The following is a 16,700-nucleotide window of genomic DNA, read 5'->3' on the forward strand; positions in this document are numbered from 1 at the left end:
ATAACAAATCCAACCTCTTCTGCCATTTCATTCCTCTGAAAAAACAAAAACAAAAAAAAACATTTGCACTGTACATAACAGATATGTATTTTGCACTATACATAATATAACAGATTTGTATTAGATTTGCACTACGTATGTGTATGTGTGTATGTATGTATGTATGTGTCTGTGTGTGTATGTACGTATGTGTATAATTATTTTTTATTATTATTTATGTCTTGCTTCTGTTTTTGTATTGTGTTTGTATTGTTGAACACTGGAAGCTCCTGTCACCAAGACAAATTCCTTGTATGTGTAAGCATACTTGGCAATAAAGCTGATTCTGATATACTTGTATTTGAACAAGATTGTATAAATAATGAATATTGAGAGTTTTGATAAAACTTATGTCGTAAGATTTTGTTTAAATAAGAAAAGTTGGAGAAATTAAGTATTTGTGTCCAGCCGTTAGTGTGATGCCTTTTGATGGGCCTTAAAAAATAAAATAAATTTTTTTAAAAAAGAAAGAAAAACTGGACTTTGCTTGTAGCAGTCATACTAATTAAACTCCTTTCCTGGAAATAACATATGAAAAATGCAAACTAATGATATGTGATGGCAAGTAATCTAGATATGAATATAATCATTTTATTTTTATCATTCCTCAGGTGTCAAAGGTTCTCGCTTGTACTCATGTCCAATATACAAGAAACCTGTTCGAACAGATCTGAACTACATTGCAGCTGTTGACCTGAAAAACAGTCAACCTCCAGAGTACTGGATCCTGAGATGAGTTGCCCTTCTGTGCGGTCAAATAATCCACACAAATTAACATATACAAATGTAGATGTACACCTTCTGATCTTCTGAGTTTCTGATATTTTCAGAAACTAAAATTGTTTATCTTAAGATGCTTCAAATATTTTTTTAGGTATGGATGGTTATTCTGTGCAACCAAATAAAATGTTTTGTGCTGTCAGTCTTAGTGAAGTTATCTGTAGTGTCATATAGGAGATCTCATAAACCACAGCAAGACCTGTGAATACAACATAATATTATATTTTCTCAACATATGTTTTTTTACCCACCACAACTTGAGTGCCTTTCGAGATTATCTGCTGTGTCTTGTCTTTAAATGCATGAACCTGAGGAGTCAAAGCCAGATAAAAGCCTGCTGATTAACAGCCCTGCTGAAGTGTACTCAGGTGTGCAAATGTTTCAGGTGTACAAGTCAAGGCTTCGTTGGCCTGAACACCTCAGCCCAATTTATTTTCCTCCCCTTTTTCTCCCCAATTTGGAGCGCTCTAAGTCCTCGTGGTGGCGTAGTGACTCGCCTCAGTCCGGGTGGCGGAGGGCGAATCTCAGTTGCCTCCGTGTCTGAGACCGTCAATCTGAGCATCTTATCACGTGGCTTGTTGAGTGCCTTACCGCAGAGACATAGCGTGTGTGGAGGCTTCACGCCATCCACCGCGGCATCCACGCACAACTCACCACGTACCCCACCGAGAGCGAACCACATTATAGCGACCCCAAGGAGGTTACCTGATGTGACTCTACCCTCCCTAGCAACTGGGCCAATTTGGTTGCTTAGGAGACCTGGCTGGAGTCACTCAGCACGCCCTGGATTCGAACTCGTGACTCCAGGGGTGGTAGTCAGCATCAATACTCACTGAGCTACCCAGGCCCCTACCTCAGCCCATTTTTAACAGTTCAATAAACCAAAGTTATTGTCAGAAAATGATTATAAAATTGAGTTGTGTGTTTGCTTATTTACAGTATATACAGTATATAAATGCAGCAATTAATGGTGCATTTATGGTCTGGGTTATTAAGAAAATCGTCCCCCCTTAAAGGTACTGCCATAAATGGTTTAGACATATCAGTAAATAAAATAATGACGCCCACAGGAAAACAAAATACATATAAAGTTTAATGAAGTTTTTACAAAAAGAAAAAACAATGGCATTAAAACATCAAAACACTTTTTTGTTATATTAGATTTTCTTACAAAATAATTGCTACCATACTTACATACAGTACCCTGTGCACAAACCCTGCCTATGAGATACAGTAGAAATGGTATCACTGTCAATACATCCAAGATCTCGTGCATCTAAAGACTAGGTCGTAGTTATTTACAAATGTCTCTTTTATTCCTGTTTGTGGATGTCACAACTGTTGTCATGATTCATGGCATTACATTCCCCTGGGATAAAGACCGGCTCATCTCAGTGTGGATGAAGTATGTTTTCAGCTCCCCTTTCCCCTTTACATTTATAATTCCTCTGCATGTGCACATGTAGCCTAACGTCTGCAAGATACGACTCGTCTCTTCTGTAACCTGCACACAACCACAAAAGAAACTTAATTAATTAATGAGTTATTCTGCTGCACACTGTACATTGCATTAAATGTTTTTTTTTTTTTTTTGTCTAAACACTTAAGCAGCTTTCACAAACACTTGTTTCAACTTAATTAAACCTTCACAAAAAGGGACTGAGTTAGGACTTCGGGCAATTAAGACATGGAGAATCAACAAGGAAGCAAAAAAAAAAAAAAAATGAAGTAGGATTTATATCCTATTTTAAGGTGTATATTTTTTTTCACAAAAAAATTAACAAAAATGTTTACAGTCATGTACAGACTCATGAGTTTGAAACTGCAGTAATATATATAGCTTAATAAAAGCTGATTTTGAATTAAAATATAATTATATTTTACATGGGCTGTCCTATGGGGGCTGCCATAAATTTGCATTGAAAACACATGACAAGTAAAACACTTCTTCTTTAACTCTGCAATACCCCTGTTTCTACTTTCATTCACAAATTTAAATTTGACTAACAAAACAAAGAAGGCATTGTACCTGTATTTTCCCCAGCACCCCTGTGCTGTCCATTCTGCTGGCTACATTCACTGTATTGCCCCAGATGTCATATTGAGGCTTCTGAGCTCCGATCACACCAGCAATCACAGGCCCATGATTAATACCTGCAGATATATATATATAGAGAGAGAGAGAGAAAGAGAGAGAGAGAGTACTGTGTGTAAAATTACTATAAATTCAAGTATATATTGAACCAGTTGGTTTACATAATTTTGGTTAATAAACTATGATTTCCCTTTTTAGGTTCGATAATACTTTTACAATACTATTGTCCTGTATTTTTATGATTTTTTTTTTTTTTTGCCTTCTAATCAAGATGAACAAACACAGAACTACATAAAATCAAATAAATAAAACCTCACGTACAGCAGAAATAACAATATTACTCAAAACAATCATGTAATTATTACTGATGTTACTTCTTAAATACCATATTACACATACACAAGGAAATCACAAACTCAAAGGAAGAACAGGCATTTGCAGAGCATGTAAGGTTTTAGAGTACAATAGCACTCTCAGAATCACATCATGATATGACATAAGCCTTTTGTAATTTCAAAGAAATCATTGCAAAATACAGAATAAGTAATCTCCCTTTTTTATTTTCTTTGAGGAACAATGTATAATTGTATATGTATACATTTATATATGATTCTGATTGGTCAATCATAACATTCTGTGGTCAAACATTATAATGACCACTGAACTGTCCTTGGCAAACAATTAATAATCCTAGAGTGGTTTATTTTGCAATAATGGCCAACTGACTGTACAGTATCCCTTATTATACAGTATATGATTGTACCATGCTTTTCCACAGGAGTTCAGACACAAAAATATGACCATGCTATATTGCTACTCTACAGTGCATCATCCGAAAAGTATTCACGGCGCTTCACTTTTTTCACATTTTGTTATGTTATAGCCTTATTCCAAAATGGATTAAATTAATTATTTTCCTCAAAATTCTACAAACAACAATGTGAAAGAAGTTTGTTTGAAATCTTTGCAAATTTATCCAAAAAAAAAAACAAAACAAAAAATCACATGTACATAAGTATTCACAGCCTTTGCCATGGCACTCAAAATTGAGCTCAGGTGCATCCGGTTTCCACTGATCATCCTTAAGATGTTTCTACAACTTGATTCACCTGTGGTAAATTCAGTTGATTGGACATGATTTCAAAGGTACACACCTGTCTATATAAGGTCCCACAGTTAACAGTGCATGTCAGAGCACAAACCAAGCCATGAAGTCCAAGGAATTGTCTGTAGACCTCCGATACAGGATTGTATCGAGGCACAGATCTGGGGAAGGGTACAGAAAAATTTCTGCAGCATTGAAGGTCCCAATGAGCACAGTGACCTCCATCATCCATAAATGGAAGAAGTTTGGAACCACCAGGACTCTTCCTAGAGCTGGCTGCCCAGCCAAACTGAGCGATCGGGCGAGAAGGGCCTGTCAGGGAGGTGACCAAGAACCCGATGTTCACTCTGACAGAGCTCCAGCGTTTCTCTGTGGAGAGAGGAGAACCTTCCAGAAGAACAACCATCTCTGCAAATCACATGTACATAAGTATTCACAGCCTTTGCTCAATACTTTGTTGAAGCACCTTTGGCACCAATTACAGCCTCAAGTCTTTTTCAGTATGATGCTACAAGCTTGGCACACCTATTTTTGGGCAGTTTCTCCCATTCTTCTTTGCAGGACCTCTCAAGCTCCATCTGGTTGGATGGGGAGCATCAGTGCACAGCCATTTTCAGATCTCTCCAGAGATGTTCAATTGGGTTCAAGTCTGGGCTCTGGCTGGGCCACTCAAGGACATTCACAGAGTTGTCCTGGAGCCACTCCTTTGTTATCTTGGCTGAGTGCTTAGGGTCGTTGTCCTGTTGGAAGATGAACCTTCGCCCCAGTCTGAGGTCCAGAGCGCTCTGGAGCAGGTTTTCATCAAGGATGTCTCTGTACATTGCTGCATTCATCTTTCCCTCGATCCTGACTAGTCTCCCAGTTCCTGCCGCTGAAAAACATCCCCACGGCATGATGCTGCCACCACCATGCTTCACTGTAGGGATGATATTGGCCAGGTGATGAGCAGTGCCTGGTTTCCTCCAGGCATGACGCTTGCCATTCAGGCCAAAGGGTTCAATCTTTGTTTCTCATGGTCTGAGAGTCCTTCAGGTGCCTTTTGGCAAACTCCAGGCGGGCTGTCATGTGCCTTTTACTGAGGAGTGGCTTCCGTCTGGCCACTCTACCATACAGGCCTGATTGGTGGAGTGCTGCAGAGATGGTTGTTCTTCTGAAAGGTTCTCCTCTCTCAACAGAGAAACGCTGGAGCTCTGTCAGAGTGACCATCAGGTTCTTGGTCACCTCCCTGACTAAGGCCCTTCTCCCCTGATCGCTCAGTTTGGCCGGGCGGCCAGCTCTAGGAAGAGTCCTGGTGGTTCCAAACTTCCATTTATGGATGATGGAGGCCACTGTGCTCATTGGGACCTTCAATGCTGCAGAAATTTTTCTGTACCCTTCCCCAGATCTGTGCCTCGATACAATCCTGTCTCGGAGGTCTACAGACAATTCCTTGGACTTCATGGCTTGGTTTGTGCACTGACATGCACTGTTAACTGTGAGACCTTATATAGACAGGTGTGTGCCTTTCCAAATCATGTCCAATCAACTGAATTTACCACAGGTGGACTCCAGTCAAGTTGTAGAAACATCTCAAGGATGATCAGTGGAAACCAGATCCACCTGAGCTCAATTTTGAGTGTCATGGCAAAGGCTGTGAATACTTTTGTACATGTGTTTTGTTTTTTGTTTTTTTATAAATTTGCAAAGATTTCAAACAAACTTCTTTCACGTTGTCATTATGGGGTATTGTTTGTAGAATTTTGAGGAAAATAATGAATTTAATCAATTTTGGATTAAGGCTGTAACATAACAAACTGTGGAAAAAGTGAAGTGCTGTGAATACTTTCCGGATGCACTGTAAATGGACATAAACAATAGACCTAAATAAAAAAATTAATTAACTTTTATTTTATTTTTATTTTTTTTACGTTTCAATTATTTTATTGTGTGAAAAGAACACAAATCTTATACCTCCCCTCATTCAAAACTTATAGGCTTATGATTTGAATCTAATGCTAGCAGAAGAACATGTTTTAATTAATCCTATACAGCAAAAACCAAAAGGCAATCTGACAGATAGAATTGCATAGATAACAGGACGGCCAGAGACTAGGAGAGACCTCACAGACAGCCATACTCACACATGCGAGTCAAGCTCGTGTACAAAACAGACTGATCTTATTCTGCTAACTCAAATTGAGCATCACTGCTCTCACAGCTTCAAAATACAGCATGAAACAGAGATCTGGAGAAACTGTCCAGCCTATGGCTCTTCTCCATGCATTAATAAGGTGTAACTTCTACTATATACTCATTTCTAGCAGCTGGGAGAGTTGCATGCCATTTAATCCTTTGCTTTCAGTCTACAGTTTAATCTTTTGCTTTCACTCACCGACTCTGAGTTTGAAGTCATTGAAGGAATGTTTATTGATGACATCCAGCTTCCCCACCAGTGCAAAGGCAAACTCCACCATGGTGCCAATGTGCATATACTGCCTGTCATGCTCCTATTAATACAAATGGTTAATAAATAATGAACTCACCCAAAAGACTCTGGTCCATTTATATAAATTAAAAGTGTGGAGTTGGATCAAAAGAAAATATGACATGAATAAACATAAACCCACGAAAAAAAATATCAGGTTGCACATAACATTTGGTTACCATTCTAAAATGTCTGTAAAACCTGGGAGAGTATTTGAAACAACAAATTCTATTCCAATCAATGATAAATTAGGATGACATAGAATGATAGGTACTTGCAATAAATAGCACAGTAAATAGAACGAATGATAGCACGAAAGATAGCACAATAGATAACAGAAAAAGAACAAGCACAATAAATAGCTTGATAAACCGATAGATAACATGATAGAATGATAGAAAGATGGCACGATAGACGATAGATAGCATGATAGAATGAAAAAGAGAACAATAGATTGCACAGTAGAATGATAGATAAAACGATCCAACTGAACGATATATAGTACAGATAGCACAACAGAATGATAGATAGCATGATAGGTAGCACAATAGGTAGCTTGACAGGACGATAGATAGCACTATAGATAGCATGAGAGAATGATAGATAGCATGATAGAATGATAGATAACAAGATAGATAGCACAATAACATGATATAGAGCATGGTAGTGTGATAGATAGAACAATAGCATGACAGAGTGATAGATAGCACGATAGAATGATAGCTACTATGATAGGTAGCACAATAAATAGCCCAGAAGGTAGCTTTATAGAACGATGGATAGCAAGATGGAATGACAGAAAGAATGATAGATAGCATGATAGCTTTCATGAAAAGAAGCTCTATAGAATGATAAACAGCACATTAAAATGATAGAATGATAGACAGAATGATACATAGCACAAAAGGTTGCTTTATAGAATGATAAACAGCACGTTAGATTGATAGAAAGAACGATAGCTAGCATGATAGATAGTAGTATAGAATGAAAGATAGCATGATTGATAGCATTATAGTTAGCACGATAGAATGATAGATAGCATGATAGAATGATAGATAGCACAATAGATAGTATGATAGAATGATAGATAGCATGACAGCTAGCATGATAGATAGCACAATAGATAACACGATAGATAACGACAGATAGCACAGCAGCTCAATAGAGTACAGTAGCATGATAAATAGAACAATAGCATGACAGAGCAATATATAGCACAATAGAACGATAGCTAGCACAATATGTAGCGCAATAGATAGCCTGATAGACAGCATGATAGAAAGCTAGATAGAATGAGAGAATGTTAGATAGCATGATAGAACAATAAATAGCACAATAGATTGCTAGACAGCATGACAGAATGCTAAATATCTAGCACAATAGATAGCGTAAGGAATAGACTGATGAATAACACAATAGAACACTAGATAGCACCATAGAAAGCTAGATAGTATATAGAACAATACATAGCACAATAGAGCACAACAGTGCCCTCCCACTAATTCAGCCATCTGGGTTCCGGAAGTATTTTCCTCATTAATTTCTTCCATAGAATTTTAATAAAATCCCCTATTAAAGAGTTGTAATGAACCAAACCAACCAGCTCCAAGGTAAATCACAACATCAAGAACTTTGTTTTGAGGCCAAAAAGTACTTGAAAATCGGACAAAAAGACAAAAGTACAAGACTGTGTACTTACCGTCTTTCATTAGGGCAAGGACTACAATCCCATGAAGCATTGCGAATTATGTCATTGAATAGAAAACAATGGGAATATACAGTATAAACTATTGATTTTAGGTTCTTGATTCTAAGTATAGAAACAATATATTTTAAGTTTATTGCAAAATATTCTGATATGTACAAATAGATATGTAGTTTAAGGGTGAAGAGACTCGATTATGTCATTCACAGTGCATCATGGGAGTGGGCGGTCGCACTCTAACGTAGATGGATGGCTTCAACGGAAGCATATACCATTGATGAACAATGTTGTTGCTCTGTAGGTCTGTCTCTAAAGGTTTATATGTTACCGTTGAAAATAAATTTGTTGGATTTTTACTTCCTGAACCAGACTGTTGCACTCTATAGCACAATAGATAACATTGTTGAATGATATAACAATAGCTAGCATAATAGCTAGCACAATAGGTAGCACAATATAAAGCCCAAAGGGTGGAATGCTAGATTACATGATAGACTGCTAGATAGCACAATAGAATGATAGATAGCACGATAGAATGATATTTAGCATGATAGCTAGCACAAAAGGTAGCACAATATAAAGCCCAAAAGTTAGAATGATAAATAGCATGGTGGAATGCTAGATTACATGATAGACTGCTAGATAGCATGATAGAATGATAGATAAGGCAAGGCAAGTTTATTTATATAGCACATTTCATACACAATGGCGATTCAAAGTGCTTTACATATAAATGATAAAGAAAATACAAGATAAAATTAATTTTAAAACTAATTAAGAACAAGAAATGAGATTAAATAGTAATAAAATGAATAAAAAAGAAAAATAATACAGAAATAAAACGAAGCAGTGCAATCAGTAAGTCCAGCACAGTGATCAGTCAGTAAATGCACAGTTAAACAGATGTGTTTTCAGTCTGGATTTGAATGTGGCTGCTGTTGGAACACATCTGATCTCTTCTGGAAGCTGGTTCCAGCTGCGGGTGGCATAATAGCTAAACTCTGTCTCACCTTGTTTTGAGTAAACCCTCTGTATGTCTAACTTACTTGATCCTAATGATCTGAGAGGTCTGTTAGGTTTATAGGTCCTAGGCTATTGAGCTATTTATAAATGAGTAATAGTACCTTAAAATCAATTCTAAATGTAACTGGAAGCCAGTGTAAAGACTAGAGGACTGGAGTAATATGCTCTGATTGAGAATCAATCTCCGGGTGAGAATCCTGGCAGCAGCATTCTGAATGAGCTGCAGGTGTCTAATGGTGTTTTTGGGAAGGCTGGTGAGGAGTCCATTGCAGTAGTCCACCCTGGTGGTGAGTGCATGAACAAGTTTCTCTAAGTCTTGACTGGATACCAAACATCTAATTCTGGCTTTATTCTTTAGATGATAGTAGGCTGATTTAGTTATAGCTTTGATGTGACTACTGAAACTAAGGTCTGACTCCAAAATGACACCAATATTCCTTACTTGGTTTTTTGTCTTTAGACCCTTGGAGTCAAGGTATGTATTCACCTTTGGAATTTCGCCTTTGTTGCCAAATACAATGACCTCTGTCCTCGGAGGATCATCAGAGACTCCAGCCACCCGAGCCATGGGCTGTTCTCACTGCTACCATCAGGTAGGCGGTATCGCAGCATCAGGACCCGCACCAGCCGACTCCATGATAGCTTCTTCCCCCAAGCAATCAGACTTCTGAACTCTTGATCTCCCACGATCAAAATACATCAGCACTGCACTTTATTACTCTTACTCTTATATCTCACACCGGACTGTCATAAATTATATTATTATTATTATATTATGTTCTCTCTTAACAACTGACTATCAACCGACAGCCTGAATGTCAATACAGTACAATACTGTACATTCTATATATATATATATACTTTTTTTATACATTTTTATTGAATAATGTGTATCTATATAGTGCATATTGTATACTGTACAGTGTATGTTATTATTTGTATATTGTTGAGTGTAATTATGTGTATATCAGATGTTTAAATTGTGTTGTGTTAATTTGATGTTATTGTAAATTGGTATATGTCTCATCACTGTCACGACTGCTATGTTGATCGGAACTGCACCCAGGAATTTCACACACCATTGCACTTGTGTATATGGCTGTGTGACAATAAAGTGATTTGATTTGATTTGATTGTTGTTTAACTGAAGGAAGTTTTGGCACATCCAACTGTTAATTTCATCAATGCACTGGCACAGAGAGTCTATTGGGCTGAAGTCATTTGGCGATATGGCTAAATAGATCTGGGTGTCGTCTGCATAGCTATGGTATGCAATTTGGTTCTTTTTCATAATTTGGCCTAGTGGGAGCATATACAGGCTGAACAGGAGCGGTGCAAGAATTGAGCCTTGTGGGACTCCACATGTCTTGGATGTCCACTCAGATTCATAGTTACCTATGTTCACATAGAAACCCCTCCCTTCAAGATTAGACCTGAACCAACTGAGGACCATCCCAGAGAGCTCTACCCAATTTTCCAATCTGTCTAGGAGAATGTTGTGGTCAACAGTGTCAAAAGCAGCACTGAGATCTAATAATACCAGCACTGATATTTTGCCTGAATCCATATTTAGATGAATATCATTAAGGATCTTTATGAGCGCTGTGTCTGTGCTATGATGCGGTTGGAAACCAGACTGCAAATTGTCCAAGTAGCCATTCGAGATTAAGAATTTTTTCAGCTGATTGACAACAAGCTTTTCAATGATTTTACCTATAAAGGAAGATTTGAAATTTGTCGGTAATTGTTCAATATTGAGTTACCTAGATTGCTCTCTTTAAGAAGGGGCTTGACAACTGCAGTTTTCAGGGACTTCAGTAACGTGCCTGAAAGGAGTGATGCATTTACTATTTCTAAGAGATCTTTTTCCAGACAGTTAAACACATTTTTGAAAAATGCTGTGGGGAGTGTGTCAAGACAGCAGGTTGATGTTTTAAGATGCCGTACTATTTCTTCCAGGTTTTTGTCATCAATTTTCTCAAAATCAGACATAGTGACTAATTTCTGAAGTTTCTGTGGTGGGTACTGTCTGACCTTAGTGCAACATGAGGACGAGCTGATCGCCACTCTAATATAATTTATCTTCTTCATGAAAAAAGATGCAAACTCGTTGCATTTGCTGTCAGAGAGCATTCTACAGGCAACCTGTGTTGGGGGGTTTGTTAGTCACTCTACAGCTCCAAAAAGAGTGCAGTGTTGCTTATATTGCTGTTAATAATGTTTATTATAGGTCTGCCTAGCTGTGCCTAGCTCCAAATTGAAAGCATGAAGGCTGTCTTTTTGACAGAGACAGATCTAACTTCAGTGGCAGGAGAAACCAATATTTCAAAGAAAATACAGAAATGGTCAGATAGTGCGACGTCCTTAATAATAGTGGATGAAATGTTCAGACCCTTACTAATGAGCAGATCAAGAGTGTGTCCACAATTGTGTGAGGGTCCATCTACATGCTGAGTCAGATCAAAAGTGTTTAAAACTGTTATGAGTTCTTTGTCACTGTTGTGTTCAGGATTATCCATTTGAATGTTGAAATCCCAGTATTTTGGAGGCCTATAAATAATTATAAATAGAATGTGTGGAGCACCTTTTAGTACAATAGTTAGATATTCAAAGGTCAAGTAATCATCAAGTGACACTTGTTTGCATTGAAAGACATCTTTAAATATTGCAGCTAATCCTCCACCTCTCCTAACAGCTCTACAGACACTCATAAAAGTAAAGTTTGGAGAGGCTGATTCATTGAGGACTGTTGCACTGCAGCTGTTATCTAACCAAGTCTCATTTGGAAACAGAAAGTCCAGGTTGTTTGTGGTGATGATGTCATTGACTAAAAATGACTTGTTTTTAGTGAGCGGATGTTTAAAAGTGCTAACTTGACAGTATCTGTTTTTGGCCCCACAACAATGTCGGATTGACGTCTAATAGGTAACAGATTAGATCGGTTTGCCATACGTATTTAGAAAGCCTTAGTCTTCCTATCACTTAACATAACAGATACTGAAAAAGCTACTGGCACAGCAGGTTTCCACTTGTTCTGTAAACATTCTGTAAACATATGTGAGTTTGTGAGTGTTGCTGCTACCATAGTACCGACACATATCACTGAGAGCTGTTATTAGTTGTTTGTTGCTCACCGAAAGCAGAAGATGATGTGTGCCCTTGCGCTGTGGCAGTGGCCAGAGAGCTCTCTCAGAGTGAGGGTGAGCTAGGCCTGCAGGCTTTGGTGGTAGAGGGGCCCACAGTTTTTCGTTGGTATCTGGGGGCTTGCAGCAATGGAGTGGGAGAGCTTTCTTCCAGCATATACTAGTTCCTCCATTTTCTCAGAGAAGCTCAGAAGTGGGGATGTTGACGAGAGGGAGAAAGTGTGTGGTGACAGAGACTGTGGCTCTGGTGTTTCTGGAGGCTGGTGTATATTATCTTGACTCCCTTGGCTTTTTTCCAGGAAATCGTCCTTGGGTCCTGTATCTTGGAGCAGTTCTAAGTCATCACAGTCTGACTGTAGTATGCTCTGTGTGGGGGGCTCAGCCTGGATTGTGTCCCTGAGTAGTGGATTTTGTTTCTTCACTGTGTTAATGAGGGATTTGTCAATCAAATGTCCATCCAGGTGCTGAAGTGCGATCCTGTGGTCATCCTGACACTGCGGTGGTGTTTGTGTGCCATCCAGGTTGAGTGGATTTGTGCACATTGCAGATGGATGAAGAAGGGAGAAATAGATATTGTCCTTTAGCACTTTTGCACCAAGTTTGTTTGGGTGAAGGCCATCTGATTTAAACAGTTCTCTTTGACTCCAGAAAAGATTGACATTATCAATGTAGTTCAGTCCTCTCATGTTGAAAGTTTTGTGCAGCCAAGTGTTTAGACTTAGCAACCGAGAAAACATATTTGTTCCTCGGGCTGGGAGTGGTCCACTGATGAATGACTGAACTTTCAATCTCCCAAGTGTTTCAAAGAGTTCATTGAAATCCCTCTTAAGGAGTTCTGACTGCTCTTTCTGAGCATCATTTTTCCCCACATGTATAATAACCAGATTCACAGTCTTATGGTTCATCAGAATGTTCAGAAGTTCCTTATTTACCTCAGAAACCATTGCTCGAGGAAGGCAGCAAGTGGTAGTAGCCCTGCTACCAATATTTCTGATAATGGAGTCCCCCACTATCAGAGTGCTGGGCTCGGCTGTGGTCTCAGCTGAATGCCACTGCCTGCTCAAACTTGAGCACCTGCCAGCTGCAATGTTAGTTGCTGGCTGATGTGATCTACGCCTGATCACATTTAGGGTTTCTTCCATCACATTAATTAATGGTTCAAATCTATTTTCAAAACGTATCGGGGGCGGAAGAATACCAGTATTGGTTAGTTGAGTCAAAACTGGAGTGGAAGATGCCAATGCAGCAATATGCTTGTGACTGTCTAATATGTCAAGTATCTTTGGGTCTAGCTCCCTGTTTATGCCATTGGTTTTTGCTCTCATTTTCATCAGTCAATTTTGCCACCTGTTCTGTTGGGTTTTCTAAGCTCAGTATAGCCTGTCGAGTAAAGTTTGATTCACAGGACTCACTGGCTGTAGGGAGTCCAAGGTGATGCTCTCCTGTGCAAGTAGTTTTGTTTCAAGAACTGCGATTTTTGGGGACTTCCAGTAATGGTGTCATAGTGAGAGGTTGCGGTTTCAAACCCTCGTATATTAAGTGTAATTTAATTATTTTCAAACCCACAAATAACACTTCATCAACATTGGAGAGAGTGGCATAAGAAACGTCGCAATAATGCCGTCGAAAAAGAAGATTAAATGTCAAGGGTAATTGGACATTGAAATGCAAAATGTGCCCTCAGACCCTGAGAGTTCTAACGAACACGACGAGATGGGGGAAGAAGATGGCGGAGAGGTCTCTGTCGTTAATAATCCCAGTAATGCTGATATAATGGAGGCATTTAAAGGAATAGAAAAACAAGTCAGTGTTAAGATCGACAAGGTTCTTTCGGCGGTCACGGAGGTTAAAAAGAGAATGACGGAAGCGGAGGAACGTACAGTATATCAGGGGCTGAGGATGAGATTGTTCAATTAAAGACTAGAGCTGACTCGCTGGAATCACAGGTGAAATCGCTCTCGGATAAAGTGGGTGATTTGGAATGCAGAAGTCGGAAGATCTTAGATTGGTCGGTCTTCCGGAGAAGGAGGAGGGAATGGATACTGGTGCTTTTTTGGAAAGGTGGCTGCCAGAGATTTTGGAGATAGATTCATCCCATACACCACTCTTCATAGAGAGAGCACATCGGATACCTAGCTCCAGTCAGGGTCACAAAAGGCAAGATGGTAAAGTGTCACTGAGAACAATCATCATGAATTCCTTAATTTCAAGCAGAAAGAGCAGGTACTGAAGGCAGCTAGGTCTAAGGGAACTATCAAGTATAAAGAGCACAATCTCCATTTTTTCCATGACTTATCTGCTGAGGTCCACAGAAAGCAGAGAAGCTACAATACAGTTAGTCAAAAGTTATGTGACAAGGGAATAAGCCGTCACAGAATCATTTTTCCAGCTCGGCTGCTTCTTACACATGGAGATGGTACTGTGACATTGAACAGCCCAGAAGAAGTGGAAAATTACATGCTGGCAAGTAATTTGTAGAATACAAACTGAATATCTGAAAAGCTCTGAACGGGATGTTTATTTCATTTTATTTACATTGTTAATGTGCCCAAGAAATTCAATATGTTGAAAGTGATAATTAGTCATTAGTATTCTTGAGAAAACTGACTGAAACAAAAATAGACAAGATATGGTGAGTTGTAGACTTTTTGGGTTAATTGATACTCTTGAAGATCAGAAGAGGGCACTATTGTTACACTTATTATTGTTACATAAATTATTGTAAGTTGGTTTTGAATATAGGCTGATTAAATGAGCATTGTTATTGGAACTCTATATGTTATGGTGGAGAAATACAGTTTTTGATTATAGGTTTTGATGAAATGGCTTTGTGAGGGGGAAATTATAATTTGGTTAGGAATATACTATTATGTGGGTATAAAGTAGTAATGGGGGTTGAAATAGTATAAAGAAGAAATCAAAGAGTTTGATATGTTTGCACAATAGTGTGAGCAGGGAAACACCATTCAATAAGTAAATCGAGGGGGAGGGGTTACTGATACAGGGATTATCGGTAAAATATAGGGATCGTGTGGGGTGAATTAATGTTATGTGTTAAGTGTTCATTATATGTTCATTTTTGTTTGGCTTCCTGTTACTCGACAATCATGAGTGCTTTAAGGCAATATTTGATGTAAAAAGTTCACAAGCAGATAAAATTAAATTTCTGTCTTGGAATTGCAGAGGTTTGGGTAAATTAAAAAAGATAAAACAGGTGATGCATAGAATCAAGCAACTACATACAACAGTGGTGTTCTTGAAAGAGACACACATGACGAAGGAAAATGTTGTGAAAATAGAAAGGTGGTGGCATGGGCAGGTTTTCTCAGCATGTTATAACACACAAGCTAGGGGAGTTATGATTTTGATACATAAATCTGTGCCTTTTCAAGTTCAGGATATCATCAAGGATCCAGCTGGTAGATTTGTAATTATTCAAGGAGAGCTGTTGACAGAGAGAATAAACTTATTGAATATATATGGTCCTAACAAAGATGACCCCAGGTATTATAGTAGTATATTTCTATTAGTTGCTTCATTACAAGATCAAAATATTATAGCAGGAGATATGAACTGCACCCTAGATCCAGAAATGGATCGTTCCACTGGTGTTGATACTACACATATACAGGTGCATCTCAATAAATTAGAATGTCATGGAAAAGTTCATTTATTTCAGTAATTCAACTCAAATTGTGAAACTCGTGTATTAAATAAATTCAGTGCACACAGACTGAAGTAGTTTAAGTCTTTGGTTCTTTTAATTGTGATGATTTTGGCTCACATTTAACAAAAACCCACCAATTCACTATCTCAAAAAATTAGAATACATCATAAGACCAATAAAAAAAACATTTTTAGTGAATTGTTGGCCTTCTGGAAAGTATGTTCATTTACTGTATATGTACTCAATACTTGGTAGGGGCTCCTTTTGCTTTAATTACTGCCTCAATTCGGCGTGGCATGGAGGTGATCAGTTTGTGGCACTGCTGAGGTGGTATGGAAGCCCAGGTTTCTTTGACAGTGGCCTTCAGCTCATCTGCATTTTTTGGTCTCTTGTTTCTCATTTTCCTCTTGACAATACCCCATAGATTCTTTATGGGGTTCAGGTCTGGTGAGTTTGCTGGCCAGTCAAGCACACCAACACCATGGTCATTTAACCGACTTTTGGTGCTTTTGGCAGTGTGGGCAGGTGCCAAATCCTGCTGGAAAATGAAATCAGCATCTTTAAAAAGCTGGTCAGCAGAAGGAAGCCTGAAGTGCTCCAAAATTTCTTGGTAAACGGGTGCAGTGACTTTGGTTTTCAAAAAACACAATGGACCAACACCAGCAGATGACATTGCACC

At 38.5% G+C, this 16,700-nt stretch overlaps 1 protein-coding gene and 1 pseudogene across 1 annotated transcript in view; one reads left to right on the forward strand and one right to left on the reverse strand.

Moving 5' to 3' along the window:
* Positions 1 to 806, forward strand: part of LOC127452690 (dynein axonemal heavy chain 5-like) — a 220,522-nt pseudogene extending 219,716 nt beyond the window's left edge.
* Positions 807 to 1,894: 1,088 nt separating this feature from the next.
* LOC127452715 (adenylate cyclase type 2-like) overlaps positions 1,895 to 16,700 on the reverse strand; it is a 224,604-nt gene continuing 209,798 nt past the window's right edge. Inside the window, exons 23-25 of the mRNA XM_051718353.1 lie at positions 6,391 to 6,505; positions 2,849 to 2,973; positions 1,895 to 2,323 (exon numbers count right to left, since the gene is read on the reverse strand). Of these exons, the coding sequence (XP_051574313.1) occupies positions 2,171 to 2,323; positions 2,849 to 2,973; positions 6,391 to 6,505 (393 nt within the window). The 3' untranslated portion in view covers positions 1,895 to 2,170. The remainder of the gene's footprint in view (positions 2,324 to 2,848; positions 2,974 to 6,390; positions 6,506 to 16,700) is intronic.

This window comes from Myxocyprinus asiaticus, chromosome 15, assembly GCF_019703515.2.
Source record: "Myxocyprinus asiaticus isolate MX2 ecotype Aquarium Trade chromosome 15, UBuf_Myxa_2, whole genome shotgun sequence".
Lineage (NCBI taxonomy): Eukaryota > Metazoa > Chordata > Actinopteri > Cypriniformes > Catostomidae > Myxocyprinus > Myxocyprinus asiaticus.